The sequence below is a fragment of the Canis lupus genome, chromosome 9 (genome assembly GCF_048164855.1).
Source record: "Canis lupus baileyi chromosome 9, mCanLup2.hap1, whole genome shotgun sequence".
Taxonomy (NCBI): Eukaryota; Metazoa; Chordata; class Mammalia; order Carnivora; family Canidae; genus Canis; species Canis lupus.
The window spans coordinates 33,452,965-33,477,288 of NC_132846.1; the positions used below are offsets into that span (position 1 = coordinate 33,452,965).

The window sequence follows — 24,324 nt, forward strand, 5'->3', positions numbered from 1 at the left end:
GTAGCGAAACTGGAAATTAAAGTGAAGCAGGCAATGGAGAATGGAGGTGGTTTGGGATGCGTAGAGCATGTGATTTGGATGCGGGCCCACGTAGAGATGGACAGGTTGTGGAGTGTTTGCAGGGGCCTTTCGTTGCTCAGATTTGGGGGGGATGAGGATTTGGGGGATGAGGATTTGATATGGGGGATGAGGATATGACCATGTAAACCTTTGTCTTCCCATCATTTCGCTCCCTTTTTTGAGAGTGTCAAAGAAAATTAAGACACGACTTCAAAAAATATACCTGAAAAAAAAAAATCTCTACCTCAAAATTTTGGTAGTTAACATTCCTTTCCTATAACCTCCTAAAAAAATACAAACAGAACCCTCATGTTGTAGTGAATGAAATGTTACATGGTCCACGAATAGTTAATAATACCAAGACCTTAAGAAAAAAGCATATCCCCCCAAAATATTTGGGGACTTTAAAAGGAATCTTCAGAAATTCTTAGAGGAAGACTGAGAACCCTTAATATGATCTCGAAATTTGCCTGAATCTCTAAAATGACACTATGGCCTCTGATAAGGCTTACTGCTTTAGGATTTTTGTATAATCATCTCCTGTGCTCTAAGGGGCCTTTTCCCAAAAAGGAATCTGATCTTTGCTCAAAGGTAACATGAATATTTGCTTTTGTTTCCCAGCAGTTGATAATTTCCTGCATTCACTGAGTAAATACTAGTGGGTCCTTGCAGGTGTTTAATCTGACCCTTCTTCTCTTTCCTTGAATAGAATACTCTGCATTCTATTCTAATGATGACTACAAAACAGAAGATTGCAAGGGTGGTTATTGTGTTGTAGTTATTATTCTTCTAAACTCAGTACTAGAGCTGGGTCAGATAAGGTTGGCAGGGGATGGGAATTGTGTGAAGACATCACTGAGGTCTCCATTCTTGCACCTTCAGCCCAGATGTGTGCCACCTAGGTTTCTGAAACCCCAGATCCCCTTGCCAGCTGTCATCTCTCTACCCTAGAAGGTTGGCCTATCTGTGTCACTTAGCTGACATTTTAGAGCCAGATCTAGAGCCCCTAGGCAGCCTGTGTACTAACTGCCCTAGACTCAGATTGCCAGCCCTGCTTTGGCCACCTGTGTGCAGGGCCAGGTCCCGTGGATTCCTGCAGTCCAAGCTTGGCTGCTCAGGCGATGATAATATAAGCAGTACTTGTTCATGGAAGATTGTGCTCATGGCAGATTGAAGTCTTGCAGCCTTATGAAAGGATGAAAGATGACTGTTTTTATTTCTTAATGGCATTTTTAATATATAAGCACCTCCCCTACAGAAGAGAACTTGTCTGCCCAGTTTTCTTGTTGGCTCATACTATGCTTGCTTATAAACCATGGGGAAGACAGTGAAGGGAGAGGCAGCTCTGCATACATTCAGGCACAAAGGCATATCGTGTCTCTGGATATTGGAGTTAGGTCTCTACTGTGAGTTTACTTGATTTGGTTTGATTAGCTTTGCAAATACAAGGAGTCAATTTTAGGAAGTAGTATGTTAGTCCTTAGAATTTGGTTCTGCTTCTGTTTTGGTGCTAGTGGGATATTGAAAGAGGTTGCATTAGGAGCTGTAGCTGGATTACCTTTTAAACATGAACATTTTGACAGGTGTGAAGTTTTAGTTTAACATTTGTTCCTATGGGTAATGCATCAAGCAGAGTCTCCTAAACCTACTTTTATTCATCCCTCTGACTCATTACCATCAACTATGAGGCTAATAGTAGTCTCAATAAAAGGAATCATCTGAGCCAATCCTGGGTCCCATATATCTAGCAGCATCAAATACCTTCTTATGTGAGGTCGTTGAAGCCAGTGGAATGAAAATGATGTTGTCCTTTGATGCTTTTGCCTGGCATGTGTTCTATAGATGCACATTGGCACCAAAGTGTAAAGCTAAGGAGAGAACACTGGGCTCCACTGAGAATCAAAGAGAAAAGAATACAGATGCTTTGTTACTTTAAACCTTGGTTAACCTCTCCATTTTGTAGTGGCTCTTCCCAGTGTTTAATTTTGATTTAGTCCCACGTTCAATAGCTGAAGACTCTGACTTGGAACCCATGTTGCTAGGACTGTTTCCCATCTTTTCCTCAATTGCTTTTTGCGGTAAAAGTGACACATGAATTTAGAATAGAGCATTCCTCTTTCCAAGGGGCAATATCTGGTGCAGAGTTCATGTATCATTTAACAAATTTTGTGTTTGTTGAGATTTTTTAGGTGTAAACTTCTTTTGTGAAGTTAATAGAATTAAATTTTTAGAGTTTATAAATTTGACCACTTTTATCTATGCAACTGTGTTTCAAAATAAGCTTACTTGGGATTGACTTAAAACACATTTACAGCGCAGCCCGGGTGGCTCAGCGGTTTAGCGCCGCCTTCAGTCCAGGGCGAGATCCTGGAGACCCGGAATCGAGTCCCATGTCAGGCTCTCAGCATGGAGCCTGCTTCTCACGCTGCCTGTGTCTCTGCCTCTGTGTGTGTGTGTGTGTGTCTCTCCATGAATGAATGAATGAATGAATGAATGAATGAATAAATAAATAAATCTTAAAAAAGACACATTTACATAGGCATGTGTATTCAAATACCTAGCACTGTTCTATCTACAGGTCTTTGTGCAGAGATCAGTTGTAGTCTAATAAATATCGAGAAGAGACTTATTCTCAGGGTTTAATTATTCTTTACATGTTAACTTTTACACAACTCTAGTAATGAGATGCTTTTGAAGAATGAATGGGATTTCACTTATCCGGAATTCTAGGCAGCTTTGGATATTGTGTGTGTGATGCATGTTTATACGTCTTCTGTCTCCATTCAGGTTTTGATAAATGCAGTAGCTAAAGCTTTTACAGTTCTTTTACTCTCTGTTGTTTTTACTGGCTCTTACTCATGGTGCCTTGCTTTTGTGTATATTTTTGTTTCGTTTTGACAATGAGTTCATATTTCTTAGATTTTATACAGAATTATCTGCAACCAGAGTTGAAGGTGAGGTCCCCTACAATTGCCCTTGCTTCTCCCAGGTGACTGGAATCATTTTCTACCCCTGGGGCCCCTGGAAATTCAACTCTCAACTTCTTTCTGGCTGCAAACTTGCATAAGATCTGGCTTGTGGTTCTGAATTCTTGGGAGTGCAGGGATCTTCCCCCCTTCACTTAGCACCAAAATTTGAATTAAGGTGATTGTCTTTGCAGTCCTGAGATGTCTAGTTCTAGTTCTCCCAAACACGGAGGGTGTGGTCCTTTGGGGTTGTATCCTATTTAGATGTTCCACCTACAGTGGGCCCTGAGTTGAGGTGTTTGCTTTTTATTTTTTTTCCTGTCTGTAACCATCAAGAGACTGTGCAAACAAAAGCTAAAGTCCACCCAATACAGCAAATACGCCCAAGGCAGAAACCATTTTGACTCCCTTGCTTAGCTCTTATGATTTCTGCCTTCACTTAATTTTTGGCTTCTAATATTCCTTAATAACTAGATAACTTATATCTAGTTACTTATTTTTAATGTTTCAGCCAAAATTTTTGGTTCTCAATGAGGATAGGTCAGAGTACCTACTTGGACAGATGCCCAGAAATGGAAGTCCTCAGTTCTTAAAACTGCTTTAAACCTTTCTCTATTTAGCCAACTTCCCACCACAAGGGCTGGCATCCCTTTTACAGCATTCATGTCAGAGAGGCATCCAGACCCCACTTTAATATCCAGTGCTCACTACGTGTTCAGAATCCCATTCTAGTCAGACAACTTTGATTTTAGATCTTTTTTTTTTTTTTTTGCGTGGAACTAAATTCTAGTTCCTTTTAATTCTCCTGGTTGTTTGATATTCCCCTTGAAGCAACATAAGATAAATCTCCCCTTTCCATGTGGCTTGACTTGAAATCTCCATCCAACATCAGGATTGCTGATGATTCCCTCTATTTGGTATCCAGTTTGTCAGCTCCTCAGGTACTGCATATTTAGAGCTGCATTAAATATTCCAGATAATGGCCTGACTACGTCCAAGTGTGTGGACTGCTTAAATACTTCTGTCTGTGCTCCCTGGCTTTCCCTAGTAGCTCTGTCACATGCTTCATTATAGTTCACTGAGCTAATAATAGATTCTCCCCACCCACTGCCTCCTCCTCCCACCCCCCAGCCTGATCTTCATGTCAACTATTTGAAGCTAGATCCTATTCATCCTGAAATTATGGATAATGGTGCATTTTAGAAAGGTAAATGATGCACTGCTATCTGATTCCTTTTTGGAACTGGCATATTAAGCCCCAATATGATTCTGCTTATCTTTGCTTAAGAATAATTTCCTTTAATACAAAATCGTCTAGAATCTCAGACTCCTAAATTGTTAGTTTGGAAACCTAGCACTTTCACTTGATAGGTTGCCAATCAGCTCTGACTGCAGAAATTGATAGTTATTCAGTTATACTTAATAACGAAATCTATTGAATTAATAATATACCTCTTGCAGTTACAGTGACTCTTGAAAGCTATTTTACCAAGGAATTTCATTTACTATCCTTAATTTAAGGAAAGAAATTAAAGTTGTTAAAGTCTCATTTTATCCAACATTTGATGTCAATTGCCATTTTATATTGACTACATTAATTAGGTTTCCTGCTGATTTCAGTCTTGTAGTATGTAATATATCAAAAGATCTATTAGTTATAATTTAGGCTCTTGGTATAAATATTTCTCGATGGCTGTCCTGGCAGTGGTTAGTACAGTGCTCTTAACTCATCCCTACAATCATTTTGCTCCTCTTCTCAAAATAAAACCTTTGTCCTTCTTTTTTCTGTTGTGATTTCCTCACTTTTGACTGTGAAGCTCACTAGTTTTGTATAGACTTATTGTGATTATGTTTACAACAGAACTGTTCTAAATTTCAAATAAATTCTAATCAGTTACTAAGATGATTCCCGAATTTAATTGTACAGGGATGTAAAGCATGTACCTGAAAGCCAGGCAGTTTCAGTGAACATATTTGACAAAGATATTAACCAGGAGGATTTGTGGGTTAAAGTTATTTTGAGGTTCACATGAAAAGATTTATTCAGTGAACTAGGAAGAAAAAAAAATCCTTGCCTGGCCATAAAAGATATTGAAGTGTAACAAGATAGGGAGGTAGCTAAAAACTTCCTTGAAGTCATTAAAACAACTCAAGCAGTAAATGAAACATGCTTTATTATTAGTGGTTAAAAATATTTTTTCATTGATTTTTTTATTGGAAGCATGAATAAACTGTAAATCATATTACATATGTTTTGGAGAGGACTTTTTATGCTAACGTTTATTAGGGACCTGGAGATATTATTTTAAAGTATAAATCCATCTTAATAAAGGGGCTGAAATCATGGAAAACATTAGTTATTAAACCACAGATGATATGTACTGTCTCCCTTGGTCTGTATAGTTTTAAAACTGTATAATAGTTGTGTTTATTAGTTTTAGATAATCTGGAAAAATAAGGATACTTAAACATTATTTCTTAAATTTGAGAATAGGGAAATATCTTCAAGTATCTGCTTTTAAAAATTCTTGATGCATTTTGTGAGAGGAAGCTTGCCTTTATTTAAATCATTTGAGTTTGATAGACCTGACAAAAGAGAACTGACTTTATGAAAGAATGAACAAGAGTGCTGTAATGCTCTTTGCTTAAGCATGCTCTAGACTTTTACTTTTAAACCTGCCTCTATTGGTACTAATAACAACATATTTGTAGAGTACTTTCCTGTTTCTTTTACTTGATTTCCTCAGAATTCTGAGAGGCAAAGTAAACATCATTTATTATATATGTGTGATGTACATACACATACAGAGGACAGTACTGTATTTCCACCTAACAAATGAAACCAGACTCAGCCAAGTGGAAAGGACCTGAACCTGTTACAAAGTTAGTAGAGGACCTAGACTAACCAAGTTGAGTGCTCTGTGGAGCGCCCCCACACCCAACACTGTGTAGCTGTGGAGAGAAACTACCCCTTCTCAGCACCTGTGATTTGTGAAGCCCTCTAGAAGAACAGTCAGCTGGTCCCATTTCTTAATAGAAATGACAAGGAGGATGAGGCATGTAGAATAGACAGTGAAAGAAATACTTATCAGTAGCAGAGAGAGGTGGGATTTGGATAAGAGGATCTGGAGTCAAACTCTGTTCCTGCTGCTGGTGAACCAGCAATAGCAGCAAGTCTCTGGATGCCTCTAAACTTCTAATTCTTTATCTGTTAAGACCTTTGGGTTAGATCATGAAGGCCTTATAAGCTCTATTAAGGATCTGGAAAGTTAATTCAAGGGCAGGGAGATGCCCCAGAAGTATTTAAGCAGGGATATGAACTGATCAGATTTGTTTTAGGAAAGTTACTCTGGGTGAAGTGTGGAGGGTAAGACTCAAGGTAGGGGGGCCTGTTAGAGCAATCCAGTGGTGAGATGGTGGGACCTGGCAGTGCAGATGGAGAGAGGTGGACAGATTTCAGAGATATGTAAGAAGCAGTCTTGGCTACCTCAGTAAATGTGAACAGGTATGGGGTGGAGGGAGAGGGAAGATACCAAGATGATGCTGAAGAGTGTGGACAAGCTTTTAGTGATGTTGGTTAGAACAGTTTCATTAGAGTAATGGAGATTAATGCCACATTCTAGACAAGTGATGAGTGAAAGAGGCAATGATATGGAGGCTGTGCAAGAAGACGACTCTTGGAAGATATTCGGTCTACAAGGTGTTGGGACAATACAGCGTAATAAGTGGAGGGGAGAAGAGGACCAAGAAGGGGTTTTAAAATGAGTGAGTGCTAAGCGTGTTTGAATGCTAGCTTAAGGAGGCAGTAAAGAATATAGGGAGAAGATACAGAAGAGGAGATTAGTGGATAAAGAGATTTTGATACTCAGCAAGAGGAGGTTTCTAGCACTCAAGTGGAATAGGTGGTCTTGGGTGAACTCACATCTCTGAAACAGTGTGATTATGGAGAGGAACCCAAGTCCTAGAGTCTAGCTACTGGGAACTGAATCTTGCCTCTACTTCATGAGACCCAGTTTCCTTCTCTGCAAAATGGGCCACTTACAGCAATAAGACAGTTGCTATTATTCCTATTACTGTTATTAATTATTACTATAATTATTAATTTCTTATTAATTTTATTCATATTCTATTTTTACTTACAGTTTTAAATCAATACGTATTTCTTTAAAATAATAAGAAAGCATAAACCATCAGGCCTTTTTTCAAAGTTGCTATTGTTGACCTTCATGGTTGGGAACTGCCATGTTAGAACTTCCTATGGATGATCTGTCTCAACATGAATAATAGCATCATTTGTACCATGCAGCTGTTCTGTGAAATTCTTAAGATTCTAACATATTCCACTTATTAGAAAGCTTTGGAGTTATTTTTTTTAAATAACTATAATTTTTTTACTTTTAAAATTAATATAAAACATATATTGTACCAGGAGGGAAAATATATTGTATCTACTGGCAGAGGGGGAGGGACAAGAACAAGATTGTGAGAAACGTTTCATGCCATGGCACAGTGTGCTTTTTCCAGACATGTAATTTGGGCTAATAGTATATGTAAGGCCAGGTATGTCGACTATTTTCTTGGGGAGTTTGGAAGCTGTGAGAGAAGGGGTGGGCATATTTTTTTATAGAGAATCTGGGGCCCTCTTGGGAGAGAAGAGACTAGGTATATCTCTTACTCTCTGACAGTATGGGCGAGGCGTGCTTGAATAATGACCAAGGCCCATAACCATCGTGAGGAAGAATAAATCTGGCTTTAGGGCACATCCGTCTTCTCTTTTGGGAGCATAGCTGAGAGCAGGAAAGCGGTACATTATTGAAAACAGGGGAATAGTGAACACTCATGTGCCAAATAGTAAGATCGTCAACTGCCTTCCCTCACTGGGCTCCTGAAACACTGGAAGCTGGATCAATAATATCAGCCAGAAGATTCGAGCATTCTTCTCTGAGGAAACCAACTAGACCTAGAGGAAAAGACTTTAAAAATATCAAAGTTTTAAAATTCTGACCCTTTAGTGAAACATACGGGACTCTTGAGTGCTCAAAATTAGTCCTGAAAGAGAGAAAGAACTGGAAGCTAAATATTTGCTAGCCAAAGGTTAAAGCAGCTTTCAGTGATAGGAAGATGAAAGTGGAAGAAATCTCCGAGAAGATAGAACAATGGAAAAGAGGAGAATATTGGGTATCCATTCAGGAATCCAACACCCAACTAATGGAAAGAAAATGTAGCAGGGAGAAAGTTACAAAGACATAATTGGGAAAAATACATATGCCTCCGGATTCACAGGGCCCAACAAGTCTAGGCTTATCCTGTCCTTGCATTTGGTCTAGGTTCACTGCACCTACTCGTAGACATGGACAGTTAAATACCCTTGAGGCACAAGAGTGGGGAGGGCAGATAAACATCTGTGCTATCATGGAGTTTACATCCTACTGGAATTACATTAAAACTGAGAAATGACTCACATATGGTACTTTACTGGGAAATTTCAGAACACCAGGGATAAAGGGAAGATAGTAAAATTTTCCAGGAGGAGAAAATCAGGTTATACTTAAAAGATCGGAACTCAAATAGCATGGAACTTCTCAATAATAGTGACATGCTACTTATGAGGAATTCCAGCCTGTAGTTCTATACCCAGCCAAACTATCAAGTGTGAAAGTAGAACAAAGACATTTTTAGATAAACAAGGATTAAAAATGTTACCTGCTGGCTTGTGCTGCACAACAATGAAGGAGTAAGATAAAGAGGAAGGTGTGTTCCAGGAAACAAGAGCTCCAACACAAGAAGAAAGCAAAGGGGATCCCCAGGAGGGTGAGAGGACACACAGTTGTACAGTGGTCCTGGAGGTCAACCTGCCTAGGTAGATAGGGGCTGTGTGTGAGGTGTGTGGAAGTCAGGAGGAATCACAGGGAAATTAGCTGGTGGGATTCTGCAGAGAGGGGTTTTACTGTCATGTCAGAAAGTTTGGGGTGAACTAATGATAGGAAAATAGAAGACAGAGCAAGCATAGACAAAGTTATAATGAATTCCAGGAGAGACAGTTATTAAGGATAGAAATGTGCTCGTGGTATACTGCAGACTCAGCTGTAAACATTATATATAGTCTAACCTTGGAAATAGTGAATATCAATTTAATTAAATTAATTATTTTAATTTTATTTTAATTCATAAAAATACTTATTATGAGAGGGGAGTCAGCATGAGAAAGCTAAAGGCTTACCTTATAAAATAGGATGTCAAACTAACAATTGAAAAATGAAGAAAGAATAATTTAGAAGGTTATGTAATACTAAACCAACTTGCCAAGGAATTTTGTATAATTTCGACCCCAATGTGACTTAAGGCACAGGATGGAAAGTGGTCTCTCAACCCCTTGGCTGTTGACTTCTATAACGATTCCATCTCTAAGGGAGATGAGATGGCTTTGTTGCAGTGAGGTCCCTGAAGGAAGCTATGCTATCCAGGACTTCTTAGGCAAGCTTGTTTTAACCTCCTCCTCCTAAGGCATATCCTTGGGTTATGAGAACTGCATCATTGCAGTATAGGAGGAGTATAGTATGGAAGAATACAGGTTCTCATGCTGGACTGCCTGGTCCCAAATTCTGATTCTTTGTGACCTTGGGCAAGTGAGGCCACACCTTAGTTTCCCCATCTATAAAATGAGGGTATAATAATACTTTCTTTTAAAGGTGACTGTGAAGAGTCGATCAATTAGTATATGTGATATCTTTCAGCTAGCACATGGCACATCATAAGCATACAGCAGAACATTATTTTATTCATCTTTTGATTTTTCACTACTACTCTTTTGTTTTCAGTTCATAAAAATGGATCAGTAATTCAGAAGTGGTTCACTGAAGTATAAAAGAAGTGACAAAAATAGGAATAAAATGCTGCAGCTCAAAATAACATCATAAACATAGTGAGCAGAAACCCAGTATAATTATAGAATATGAATCTTAATGTCCAGGAACCAGTGAACCTGCCAGATTGGTAATTTCACTCAAGTAACAGAAAAAGAAAAATTTTAAATAGAAAGTACCATGGGATGCCTGATGGTTCAGCAGTTAAGCTTTGCTTTTAGCTCAGGTTGTGATTTCGGGGTCCTGGGATCGAGTCCCCACATCAGGCTCCCTGAGGGGAGCCTGTTTTGTTTTGGGGTTTGTTTTTTTTGGATAGAGGCAAGGCCTGATACAGCTTTTACCCCCTGCCTGACACATGCAGGGGATTTCATGAAGACTTGTTCACCAAGTGGCTGTCTCGCTCTCTGGACGATTCCAGTGGGCGAGAATCCTTTTACATACCATCTAGGGGTCTTTGGGTTTTTCTTCCCTTTGTTTTGTTTTGTTTTGTTTTGTTTTGTTTCTTTGTTTTCTTCTCCCTATATCTATGTGTTTCCCTCTCTCTCTCTCTCTCTGTCTCTCATGAATAAATAAATAAAATCTTTTTTTTAAAAAAAAGAAAATACCACAATGACTCTCTGAAAATTGGATTTTACTTGGCATGTGATTTGTTTTTCCGTAGTCTCCAGTGCTTTTTCTGTTGTGAAACGTTGTCAAATAATGGCATGAAACCCTTACCACTTTTGAGTCATTTTCAGGCAAAGTGCAGTGGCCTTTCTAGTAAACTAGTTGAGTCTTCCTAGATCAAGTAGAAAGTAATGTTTTCCAGGGAGAAATTGATGAATTTTGTCACCAAGGGCCCAGAATAGAACAAAACCTCAGAAGCATCATTCAAAATTGGATTCATCATAGCAAAGGCAGATTTGCTGGGAAGTTTGCAACATCAACCTCAGAGCTGATGAGAACATCCTCAGAGGGAAAGAGGGACAAGCTTTTGGCAAAATCCCTTTATCAAATGCTGCTGTTGCTTGTCACATAATGTCAGTGGTATGAAGTGTGAGGAAGCAGTTACGTGTGTGAAAGAACTGTTGAAATCACTGATGTGCAGGGTATGAGTCAGCCTTTTGCATACATCCGATAACACAGATCAGGGAGAAATATTCAATGACTTTTCAGTGAAAACCTTTGCTTCAGAAGGGGAGGTGTCGTTTTGGGGGGTTTTTTAGTTACTTATTTTGTGAGCAGTGATGTCAATCAAAAGGTTCCTTGACATGCCTAATTACAGAGCACCAGCTGAGCAAGCAGCCAGGAAGATGTCGCTCTACAAATGCTTATCCACATGCCACTTTTCCCACTGAGAAGGTGATGAAAGTTCCATCATTGAATGTGTATTCTCTATTGGGCAGTATGAGGAAATAGTCAGCAAATAAACATCCCAGCCTTTCCATGTTAAATTTTGCTAGCTGTTGAGATCTTTCTGAAATAAGACATGAAATATTTCTTCATGGCCATGTATGAGCAAAAACCATTTCTGTGCTATCTCTTGGCTTAGGTAGCATATAGCATAAGTATTTTTCTCTCTTTTCATTTAATCTGTCTCTTTCTGGTCCATGACAGAAATAAGATACTGAGAATTTTTGAAAACTAGATGATGCTTCTGATGACTTGCTCACTAAGAATTTGGCTCTCTATTCGAATATGCTGATTTTCATCAAGAAAGCAATGATATGTTGGGCATATGTAAATCTGCAGCAAGTTGAAACCTTCTATGTCGCAGCTTTTATGGATGACTTAGGTTCTGGCAGATGCCAAGGGAAACCTTTGATGAGAAGTTTCTCCATAATGTCTGGATTCATCCTTCATATGAATGCCTGTACTGCTGAATGGAAGAAGACATTGCCACAGTCCCGGCTGTCGGGATAGCACAATGAGCTACAATTTTCTAACTTACTTAAACTAAAATATATTAATCATAGATTTGTATCTGGACTATTGCTCAAGCTAAATGTGTCATTGAGCCCAGATGTAAGAATGTGCTGATACAGAATACTTACTAATTTTAAAAATGTTTTATTGATATTCAAAAATATGAATATATGAATTTTTATTACAGAAAATTATCTGCATGTGTACCATATGCCCACTGAGTGAACTCATAGTTGGAAAAATTTGAGCCTACTGCCTTGGAAGTTGGAGAGCTCTTCTGGCCTGGTGTTCAGTCTATATTATTCAAACTGTACAGGCACATTTTCTTCCTTTAGAAACTATTTTTTCATTTGTAAAAATGAAAATATTAGGCACTTACACTGGTAAAAGTATCAATACTTAGCCAATAGATGTTTTGAACTGGCTAGATCCTTTGAATGTCATAGAGCCTATAAATCCTAAAGGAATAGACTTCAGGAATATCTAGTCCATTCTTCCTTAATGGACACAAATCTCCCCTGCAGCACACCTGCAGCATTCTCTTTGAACTTCCCTAGTGGAGCAAGCAGAGGATATGAAGCTTGCTCTAACCAGGTAAGGATAGCAGGTCTTGTGCTGGGCAATTCAGTTCCATTTTCAACCGCTATAACACTTTATATATTACACAAATATGATTCCTGTAACTTTTTTTAAAGATTTTATTTATTTATTCATGAGAGGCACAAGAGAGAGGCAAAGACACAGGCAGAGGGAGAAGCAGGTTCCCCACAAGGAGCTTGATGCAGGACTCGATCCTGGACTCCAGGATCACACTCTGAGCCAAAGGCAGATACTCAATCACTGAGCCACCTAGGTATCCCTCCTGTAACTTTTATATAGTGGTTTTGGTTCTGCCCATCAAAGCCAAACAGAAGAAAACCTAATTTTTCTTTTCAATCAATAGTCCTTCAATTATTTAGAGTTCAGCACTCCTCTTTTACCTTTTTATTTTTATTTATTTTTATTTTTTTAATCATCTTTTACTAAGATACCACTTGTAGGGCACATTGCTCCAATTAAACTCTTCTTCATGTCAATTTCTTCTCTCCTTCTTTCTTCTAGCCCCTCTGTGGTTCTGCCTTCAAGTACTGCATAGGACAGTTGTGATCTACCTGTTGATCAGAATGTTTTATTTGGTATGTAGCAAGCAGTGTTTACTAAGGCAGGCCAACTGTGTGTCAGGAAGTGTGGGCTTGGCACGGTCCTGTATTTTTAAACCCATATGACTTTGCAAGGAGGTTCAATGATTGACAGTACACGGATAAGGACCTGGGGACTCAGATCTTAAGTAAATTGTTCAGGGTAACTTACCCAGGAAGTAACAGAGTGGGGTCTCCCACCCCCTTTTATTATTTCATTACACCATTGACTCCTCTTGCATACCCTTTCTCACACTGCCTCAGCCACATTTTTCTTTTTTGAATAAAAATGTATTACATGTTTTCTGAAAACTTTTAAACTGTGTAGAATATATGAAGAAAACTCTTCCCCTCCCCAGTAACTATGTTGGTAGTGTGAAATGTGACTGCCTTTTCACATTCTTGCTCCACCATTTACCTTCTGTACCTACATAAAATGGAGATCTGTACTTGTTTCACTATAAAGATTGAACTAGTTAATATATATAAAGGATGTATAGAATGGTGTCTGGTATATAGATCTCAAATGTTAGTTGCTCTTATGCATTTAAACACATGAACACGTGCACATTCATAGGTAAGTGAAAATACATATATGGTCAGCTAATATTTAACAAGGAAGCCAAGAGTACTTGATGGGGAAAGGGTGTAGTCTTTTCAATAAATGGTGTTGGAGAACTGAATCTTCATGCAGAAGAAGGAAATTGGACTCCTGACATTTCCACTCAAAAACATTAACTCAAAATGAATTAACGACTTAAAAGTAAGACTTGAAACTATACAAGTCCTAGAAGGAAACAGGGAGAAAGCTCCTTGACATGGTCTTGGGAACAAATTTTTGAATGTGACACCAGAAGTACAAGCCACAAAAGCAAACTGGTGAGACTACATCAAACGAAAAAAATTTCTGCATGGCAAAAGAAACAGTCAATAAAATGAAGAGGCAACTATGAAATATGAGGAAAATATTTGTAAACCATATATCAAAGGGTTAATCTAAAAAATATATGTGAAACTCCTAAAACTCAAAAGCAAGAAGACTAATAATCCAATTTTTAAAAAGGCAGAGGACCTGAATAGACCTTTTTCCCAAAGAATTCATACACATGGCCAACAGGCACGTTAGAGGAGTACTCTATATCACTAATCATCACAGAAATGCAAATCAAAACCACAGAAATAACACCTCACACTTGTTAGAATACCTATCATCAAAAAGACAGAGGATATAATAAATGTTGGCACAGATGTTCAGAAAAGGGAACCCTTGTACATTTTTGGTGGGAATGTAAATGGAGCCAATCATTGAAAACGATATGGAGGTTCCTCAAAAAATTAGAACTACCATGTGATTCAGCAATCCCACTTTTGGCTGTATTTCTGAAGCTGCAGCATTATTTACCATAGTCAAGACATGGAAACAACCTAAGTGTCCATCAATAGATGAATGGACAAAGATGATGTGATATATACATACACACAATGGAATAATATCCTTAAAAAAGGAAATTATGCAATATGAAACAACATAGATGAACCTGGAGGTTATTATGTTAAGTGAAATATCCTTTATTGTAGAATCTTTTAAAAACACCAAACTTCTAGAAACAGTTGAATGGTGGTCTCAGGGCATGGGAACTGGATGGAAGATGTTGGTCAAAGGGTACAACTTCTGGTTACAAGATGAATAAGTTCTGAGGGTCTGACATGCACCATGGTAATAATTAGTTAACAGTATATACTTGAAAGTTGATAAGGGAGTAGATCTTAAACGTTCTAAAAAAAAGTTATGGGAGGTGATAAGTAATGTATGGCAATCACTTCATAATATATGTGTGTCCAATCACATTGTACACCTTAAATTTGCACAGTATTATATGTCAGTTATATCTGAATAAAAGCTGAGAGGAAAAATAGATCTTCCTCACACTAGGCTAAGGAAATTTTTCCTGTTTTCCAAAAAGAAAAAGGTTAATAGTTTAGATAGGTGGGGAAAAAAAATTAGTATGCTTAAAAATAGGTCAGAATAAAAAGAAATAATAGAAAAAATATTTTTAAGTTTCATCAACCCAAACTGAAGCCTAAAATGGGTGAGGGCGAGCGAGAGGTACAGGCTTCCAGTTATGGAATGAATAAATCACAGGAATAAAAGACACAGCTTAAGAAATACAGTCAGTAATATTGGAATAGTGCTGGTGGTGACAGATGGGAGCTACACTTGTGAACGTAGCATAAGGCATAAACTTATTGAATCTGTTGTACACCTGAAACTAATGTAACATTGTGTGTCAACCATAGTCAAATTTTAAAAATTAAGAAGAAAATGAAGTGTAAAGAATTACTTAAAACAGAAATATACCACAAGTAGGACAAATAGAAAACAAGTAAGATGGTAAATAAGACACAACTACATATAAATATCTATAATGAATTAAAGGTCAGTGGTCTAGACATTCTGAATTTTTAAAGAAATGTACATATATATATGGAATTCTTTTAAAAAGGGGGGACAGTCTATATATAATATCTTCTACCTACTTTTATTACCTAAAATTTATCATACACATTCTTCCAAATCATTATATTTCAGCCCAGTATAGTTTTTTTTAATGGGCTGCAAAATATACTATAGACAGTTAGTTTGTGTAACTATTCCCTTGTTAATGGATGTTTAGGTTGTCTATGTGCTGTTACAAATAGTGGTGTCGTATATCTTTACTTATGAGGCTTGATTGTCTGAACCTACACACAGAAATTTACATTTATTCTTTAAAAATGTTTTATCTCATTAGATCTGGCCTGTTTTTTGTAACAGATTGTCATTGGATAGATTTTGACCTTCTTACCCAGTAGGTTCACTGTCTTTGGTTTTACATTTTTTTGTGACCAACCTATTTTTCCTTGACATCTTGAAAATTATGGGTTAAAAAAGGTTAAATTCAGAGTTTAGGGCATAATTCTGTAATTTCTGCCAGAGGGATCCTGTTGGGCTGAAAGTGATATTTTAGGTATAATTATTCACCTAGATATAAATCTACTTAAGGTAATTATCTTCTAACTGTATTTCTTTTTTTGTATGTACAAAAACATCACTGCAGACCTTGTCAGGTGCCTTCATGGAATTTTGTTAAGTAGTCATTTAATGAGTAGTCTTTGCTACCCAGTCTGGAAGGATGATACTTTATATTTGGGAAAACTTGAAATATAAACAACAGATGTCTGTAGTTTGGGAAGTGTCTAAAAATGCCCAGTTTTATTGCACACACACACATTATGAGTGCTATTTTGATTCCCTTAGGCTAACTGCCACGTAACTGGCATCAGTGTTGATGCTCCATTGGGAAATTGTTTAGCAAGATGAAATTTAATATAATCGGTTAAAATATATTTTCAGAATATTGGGTTGACTTGAACCATTAAAAGTGGTTGCATGAATATGAAGTAGACTACAAAAATAATTTTCAATGTCTACTATGGTAACTATTGTGCAGTGAATGTGGCATATGAGCCAATTAAATATGTGGTTTTATCAAACATAGTAAACAATGAGAACATTAGCTTATGTGCATATTCTTATTCATTCTTCAACTTCCAAAAATTTAGAGATTGAAATAACCACGTACATCACCTCAGTGGAGGCTTTCAAGAACTCTGATGTAGGATACAGATCACGATTCTCATTTTTTTAGTTGAACGAAGCGAAGCACGGGGAAGTGAAATAACTGCCTGCGAGAAGGAGTGTGTCTTTCTGATTTTCAGGAGAGCCCCGGAAATTTTCAAGGCACAAGTGGCCTTTAACCAGACTTTGACATCTTGCTATGGGATGAGTGTGAAAGGCAGCTTCCAGAGCAATGAGCCAAGGTAGACAGGCATGGAAGAACCAGGAGGGTTTGGAAAGTAGAAGGGAGGCTAGTGTCTGGCACATAATGGGAGATTGGACCAAAACGGTAATGTGAGGCCAAATCCAATGGGGTGTTGAATGCCACGCTCAGGAATTGGAGCTTGACTCTGTACCAGTGGAGGAAGGAAGGGACTCTTGTCACATCAGAAGCAGCGTACAGAGCAGGGAGGATTGTGGCTGCTACCAATTCCAAGTTTCAGTGCCCGTGGTGAAGGACGGTCATGCCAGCCATCTGTGCTTGCTATCCTATTTTGTAAGGGTTTTCCTGAGCAAATGCCTCATAAGCATGATTAACCACCGATTCAAAGGTAAATTTTATTTGCGGTCTTCTCTCCCGGTGGTCGCCTTGACCTCTATTCATGCTTCTGGTGATTGGGCCTTTCACACAAAGGTTGGAGTACTTTCATCAGTTCACCTCCATAGTAGTTCTGTGACTTGGCCGTAGGAGATGTATTATTTGGTGCTCAGAAATACTTATTGGTTTCAAAAGATTGATATGGGTATCGTTTTTTTTAATAATTTATTTTTTATTGGTGTTCAATTTGCCAACATACAGAATAACACCCAGTGCTCATCCCGTCAAGTGCCCCCCCTCAGTGCCCATCACCCGTTCACCCCCACCCCCCGCCCTCCTCCCCTTCCACCACCCCTAGTTCGTTTCCCAGAGTTAGGAGTCTTCATGTTCTGTCTCCCTTTCTGATATTTCCTACCCATTTCTTCTCCCTTCCCTTCTATTCCCTTTCACTATTATTTATATTCCCCAAATGAATGAGACCATATAATGTTTGTCCTTCTCCGATTGACTTACTTCACTCAGCATAATACCCTCCGGTTCCATCCACTTGAAGCAAATGGTGGGTATTTGTCATTTCTAATGGCTGAGTAATATTCCATTGTATACATAAACCACATCTTCTTTATCCATTCATCTTTCGATGGTATGGGGATCTTTTACTTTCCAGAACTTCACATAGGAGAAGTCTAAGCTTAAGGAATTCACGTCCATCAAAATTCAAACAACACTGAGCATTTACTCTGAGCTAGGCACCTCTGGGAAAAGGGAAAAAACAACAACAACAACAAAAAAAAGACTGAGTCCTCTGGGCAGTTAATGGTCCCTGTCCTTTCTGGTAACACTTAATGATGTTGTGCATTGGTCTGTTTGGCCCTGATCACATTGTTTGGTTATTCTTCTTTGCAAGCATTGTCCCCATTGCTGTGAATGCCTTCCGTTTCATATGTTCTGTCTAAATCCTGTGACTTCAGCATCCTGCTCAAGGACTTCTTCCCAGAATCCTTACACAACTATTCCAAGCTGCGGTCAGCTTAATTCCATGAATCCTTCTGGAGTAATCCATCAGGTGCCAGGTCTGATGTGAGAACTTAGGGGCAAGGACTGTGCCGAACTCAGTCTTTGTGGCCTCAGTACTGAGCCTGGTGACAGGCACATGGCAGGGGCTCTAGAAAGTCTTGTAAGGAATTAAAGCGCTTATGTTCCATTGAGGAGGCACTACGTGAGCCGGCATTTAGGGTAGCATATGTAGCCTGTGTGTTCATTTCTGCAGTGATGCTGAGACGGTAGAGGCTGGAAACAGCAGTTAGGAGTGACTCTTGTACTGCTGTGTCCCATTAGAGTGTGTGCGATGACTGAGGTCGCTGAGTGCCTGCCATGGTCAACAGTTGTTCTGAGCCCTGTGGTTATGTGAGCCTTGATGTCATTAAAAAGCTTTTGAGATGGAGGAAGCATTTTTTGGGAGATATATTTGACTTCTGTCAACACACTGGATTTAGAGGGGTGTTTCCTACAGGGAGTGATGCAGGTATTCTCTGATTATTCTCTAAGGCACCCGTGTCTCCTTCATGTGTAGGTTTTAGAAAACCCTGTCTTCCTTTCTGAGGACGCTTTAAGCAGGGGTATATCCTATCCCTCCTGTAATACTGTGTGCTGTGCCTCAGTCTTGGCTTCTGGCTTATTTCCAGCAGCAGCCAGCATTGGCAGGGCTTGTGGGGCAGTTGTGATGTCCTGGGAGGAACTGAATGGAAAGCCTGGGGCATCCTGGAAACACTTCCACTTGCTGAGGGTTGTCAGACTTAAGCCAGAAGATATGGATGGTTTCTTAAGTTAGGTTCTCTAGAAATAAAGCCTGTGTGAGCACTTTATTGAGGAGTTGTTGTCAGGAAAAACCAGTAAAGAAGCATGGAAACCAGGAGAGAGCAGAGGAGAAGCTGAGGGATTGTGCTTCTAGCTGAAGTCTGGCCTCCATCTGGTCCCCCGAGAGCACTGAAGATGGGACCACGCAGTTGCCCCACTTGAGGCCAGGGCTTGGCCTTTTTAGTAAGTTGTGGGCTGCAGGATGCCTTTGGGGGAAAGCATACTTTCCATGCTTTCAGAAAGCATACATTTCTGAACTAAGCTGTCCAAGGCACCTTCCCTAGAAAAGGGTTTAGTTATGAACCCTTAGTAGCCAACATGCACTTGCCACTCTCCACCTCAGGGGTGACAGGTGCACAGGATGGTGTGGAGGGTTGCCAACAGAGGCACTCTTTGTAAATAGTTAACCAACATTTGTGTTCCTTAACCTCTTTCACAGGCAGGGAGGTGGAGTGGCTTATGCATGTTCTCACAGCTGTAGCTAGTGCGCTTGTAATTATGCCTGCCGGTTTGACTCCACACCCTGCTTTAGTCCCACCATGTCCTGCACCTTCTGCAATTGTTAAGCCAAACCAAGACACAAATTTTTGACACCCACAACTCCTGGGAAGAGACCTCCAGGCATTAATGATGGGAGACCATTAGATGTAAAATTTTAAGTGTGGTAATTGTTTAAAGCTGGCATCGCGTATCAGGATGAGTTGTTAAAGCTCTGGGGTTGCTACATCACCAGCGGCCATATGCGAGATACTTTAGTTCAGTCTATGATCATCCTGTATCTCCTGTCTAGAGTGACAGGACACCATGAGATTTCAAACATTGTGTAGCATGATTCTCTTGGGTTTTTTTCATAGTGAGACCTAAGTGGATCATGAGGTAGAACTTTGACAATTTTTAATTAATTTGAGAATAACACAAAGTAATATCTCAGGCATCTAGTGTGCTTGAGAGGATAAGGTATTATGATTTAGTTATATATTTGGCAAATGTTGGAGTGCTTTCTGTACCAGACATTGTGCTGGCTAGACAGTAAGGGGCTGGCAATTTATAGATAATAAGTAAATAACATAGCACAGATATGCAGATACTGTAACGGTAGCCAGACTTGAAAAAAGATGTGTATTCAGGTCTTTAAAATTATTTTGAGTTAATAGTAGCACAGTCTTGTCTTAAAGTAAGATTTCCAAAAGCAAAGATGTTCCTACATCGTGTTCATTAATATGACCAAGTCTTTATTGGAACACTTACATATAAAGTACTATAATGCAAGACCCATCGTTTGCCAAGTCAACAAGTTTTAAAAGAAGTCTTAGGAAAATAGAACTATAACATTTATATAAACCAACATCTAACGTATAACATATTATAACATGTGTATTGATGGTCATAGTGGAGTTAGTTTGGGTTGGGTAAGGTCAAAAATATTCACTTCAAAATAAAAATTAATTAGAAATGTCAGAAGCCAGGTGTGATTCTGGAGAAGGGGTATCAGAAAACATTTATTGAAATTTCACTGAATATATATGTACATGAAATTTAATTTGTCCTTTGATCTTTTAGCAAAGATTGTATGTTAAAACTGAATCTCTTTTATTTATTTAATACAAGTTATGGTTGGAACACACAAAAACTTTAGAACTTCTTGAGAAATAACTAATATATAGAATAAATGAAATGACTAGTTAATCTAACCTGTAAACTTCTTAAATAACAAAAAATTTGATCGCAGGTAGATTTCAGACAGATATCCCTTCCTTCCTCCCATATGCTGATAAATATAGGCCATACCTTTTAAAGTGGCAGGTTTCGAGGACATATATTCTGTTTCTCAAGGTAGCCTTCCATCCTCAGATTCATACTAGTGTATGCTGCTCAAAAGTGCCAGATGCCTGCATTATTATATATTATTTACTTTGACAGACAATAAATTTAGTCCTTTTCCTTTCAAAATATACATATGAATGTTTATCTTTTTCTTTGCATTTGTACATAGGATCTTATTTTAATAATATATAGTGGATATGGAGGACAAATAGGATACTATTTAACCAAAATTAGCTTTATAACAAGTATCTTTTTTACTGAGAGAAGGTACCTACCAAGTCAAAGAATAGATGTACACAGTTGTCTCATTAGGTAGTTGTGTGCAAAGCACTCTTCTAGGTCCTGGAGATAAAAGCAATGAACAATATCCAGTTCCTACCCTCTTAGGGCTTGTTCTCTAATGTGAACTGGGAAGAAGTTAGGAAACAAAATAACAAATGACAGTTTTTATTAAGTGCTCAGAAGAAAATAAAATGGGATTAGAGAGAACTAGATTGGAGTACTACTTCATATGTCCCTAGGAGTGATATAATTCAGGAAGTTGAATTAAGTTTCAAGCATACTAGCTCTCTACCACCACCTGCGCTCCCACCACGAGATTTTTCTAAATTTGTGCAAAACAGAGTTCTGTTTCTACTTGTGAAGAATTAACTACTTCAGAAATTCCCTGCTGCTTCCTCCTGTAAACAACTGGAACTTGGACAAAATATATTGAATAACTGTTTGCAGACATTGTACAACAAGCAGAGATCTCTAAGAAAAGGTAAATAAATGAGGCAAGATCCCCACTCCATCTTACTACCTAAAGGCAGGTTCTAGGCTCAAGCACAGGAATAATGAGCCAAACTGCCCTGTGATCTCATTGAGTTGAGCCAGAGATTACAGTGGAGGCAGCTAGAATTTGTGAAGGAGAGTACCAGAGATAAGGGGCTTCACAGGGAGAAAACTCTGGATAGCTGCAGAGGATGCCTCTTAAGGTATTGGCTAATTTCTGCTTTGCCCCTGTGTGGGTAAACTCTAGGGTATGAGAAGAACCACTGGGAATCCAAAGGTCAGTTGATTTCTGTAGCTCACAAGGGGCTGGGGTTTAGTTTATGTTCCCACCTGAAGAGTGGAAAGACCTCAGAATGCGAGGGAAATAGATAATACTCTTCTGTAGGCTTTATCCTAAGTAATGAGGTTGAATTATTCCTAAATCAAAGTGTCCCCTGGTTGTGCCCTAACAAAGGCTTAAAAGCAAGCGTTAAGAGAGAAAAACTGATCTGAAATAACTTTAACTGCCTGCCAGAAAAGTCTAACACCCTAAACAAAATCCAGTACCCTAAACCATAAAATTAATAGTGTCTAGCATCCAATCAAAAATTGTCAGAAATGCAAAAAAAAGGGGTAAGATATGAATAATTACTGAGGGGGGAAATAAGCAATAGAAACAAACTCAGAAATACAGATGGGATTAACAGACACAGGGTAAAACAACTGCTGTGGTTACATCCTCTGTGGTCAAGAGTGTAGAAGAAAACATGAGCATGTTGAAGAGAGACATGAAAGTACAAAAAGATTCAACTGAAATATCCAAAGGTGAAGCCCTGAGGTCACAGCAGATTAGGAACCAAAGAAAAAAAGGTTAGTGAAAAGACATAGTAGAAAGTAGAAAGCTCAGAGAAAAGACTGAAAAAAAAAAAAAGTGAAGAACCACAGTTGACTGTGGAAAAATAACCAGTCTCAAGTATGTGTAGTTAATGTCCTAGAAAAATAGGAATAGAAGAGGAAAGAAAGAATGGTCAAAAATTTTCCAAATTTGATGAAAATGATAAATCCAGTATCTAAGACACTCAGCTAGCCCCAAAAAGAAGAAACATAAGGAACATCACAGTAAGACACACTGATTGCAATCAAATGGCTAAAAGCCAACAATAAAAAACTCTTGAAAGCATCCAGAGAAAAAAAGAGGCAATATGCAGAGAGGAACAGAGGATGAAAAAAATATATCAGAAATGCTGCTTGGGAGAAGACAATGGACCTTTACCAGAAGGGAGGTATAGAAGCAGAGAGAATAGGAAGGCTGTCAACCTTAGATTTCTGTATTTCAAAAATGAAAATTAAGGGGTGCCTGGGTAGCTTAGTCATTTAAGCATTCCATCTTGATTTCAGCTCAGATCATGATCTCAAGGTCATGAGATCAAGCCCCACATTGGGCTCCATGCTCTGCATAAAATCTACTTGAGATTCTATCCCTCTCCCTCTGCCCCTTCTCTAAAATAATAAATATTTTTTAAAAATAAAAATAATGACCTATTTGAAAGAAAGCTGAAAATATTACCAGCAAAGTGGCACAACAAGAAATATTAAAGATTTTCAAGCAGAAAAAAAAAAAACAACCAATACTAGATGGAAATTTGGATTTACACAAAGTACCCCAGACACAATAAAAATGAGAATAAATATAAAAGGTCTTATTTTTTAATTCTCTAAGATGATTAATTGGTTAGAGCAAAATGAATACTAATGTTATGGGGCTTATAACATGACAGTAACATGAATGTAACATCCAGGGCAGGAGAGAAGAAACTGTAAGATTCTTATGTTGTTTATCCCAAGCATGCAGGGTTGGCTCATCATTCAAAAATCAATGTCATTCACCCTCATCTGCTGACTAGAATGAAAATCATATGAGCATTGCAAAAGGTGCACAAACAGCATTTGATAAACTAAACACTTAATTCATGATGAAATCTCTAAAAGGAAAGCCCTAACTTGATAAAGGATATATCTACAAAAGACGACAAATAGGTAATTATATGTAATGGTAAAGGACCTGAATGCTGTTCTCCCCTAGATTGGGACCCAGAAAAGCATGTTTGCCCTACTAGCAACATAGACTAATACAACAAGGAAAAGCAATAAAATGCATACAATTTGGAGATAGGCAGAGAAGCGAATCTATTTTTATTCTCAGACCATAAGGTTGTCCATGTAGAAAATCCTACAGTGGATACAAGGGGAAAAATTTTTTTAAACCTCAAACTAATAAATAGATTTAGTAGATTGTCTGCAAAGAGTCATGAAGGCACCATTTGGGATGATGAAACTTTTCTAAATCTTGAAGAAATAGTTCCATGCATGACTCTTCCTTTGTGCAAGTCCTCAAACTATGCCTTAAAATTGGTGAATTTTATTCAAAGTAAATTATCCTTAAAGCTGATCGTAAAGTAGGCAAAACATTTTTATTTTGAGGTCTGATGTGGCTCATGTGAGTAAATAGTATGATGAGTACCTCAAGAAGCTAATTCAATCTTATGCTGAAGTGATACAAACAGAATTGTTGGCTCATTCTAATCAGCCCATGTAGATTGCAGTGTTCTGTTATGGAGACTTCAGAATGAATGTAGATGGATATAGATCTGTGTTCAGAATAGGATAACCCAGGAGAATAAAAGGATTTGGAGCTAGGAGTTTTCAAGAAAATTGGAAGGAA

The 24,324-nt window shown here is 38.3% G+C and overlaps 1 protein-coding gene across 2 annotated transcripts in view; it reads left to right on the forward strand.

Moving 5' to 3' along the window:
- Positions 1–24,324, forward strand: part of PELI2 (pellino E3 ubiquitin protein ligase family member 2) — a 177,454-nt gene that overhangs the window by 112,544 nt on the left and 40,586 nt on the right. The window contains exon 1 of one of the 2 annotated variants that reach the window (XM_072838691.1): positions 4,168–4,233. The exons of the other annotated variant lie outside the window; for it this stretch is intronic. Coding sequence (XP_072694792.1) covers positions 4,216–4,233 — 18 coding nt within the window. The 5' untranslated portion in view covers positions 4,168–4,215. Of the gene's footprint in view, positions 1–4,167; positions 4,234–24,324 lie in introns of those variants that run through there. 2 annotated transcript variants of the gene reach the window in all.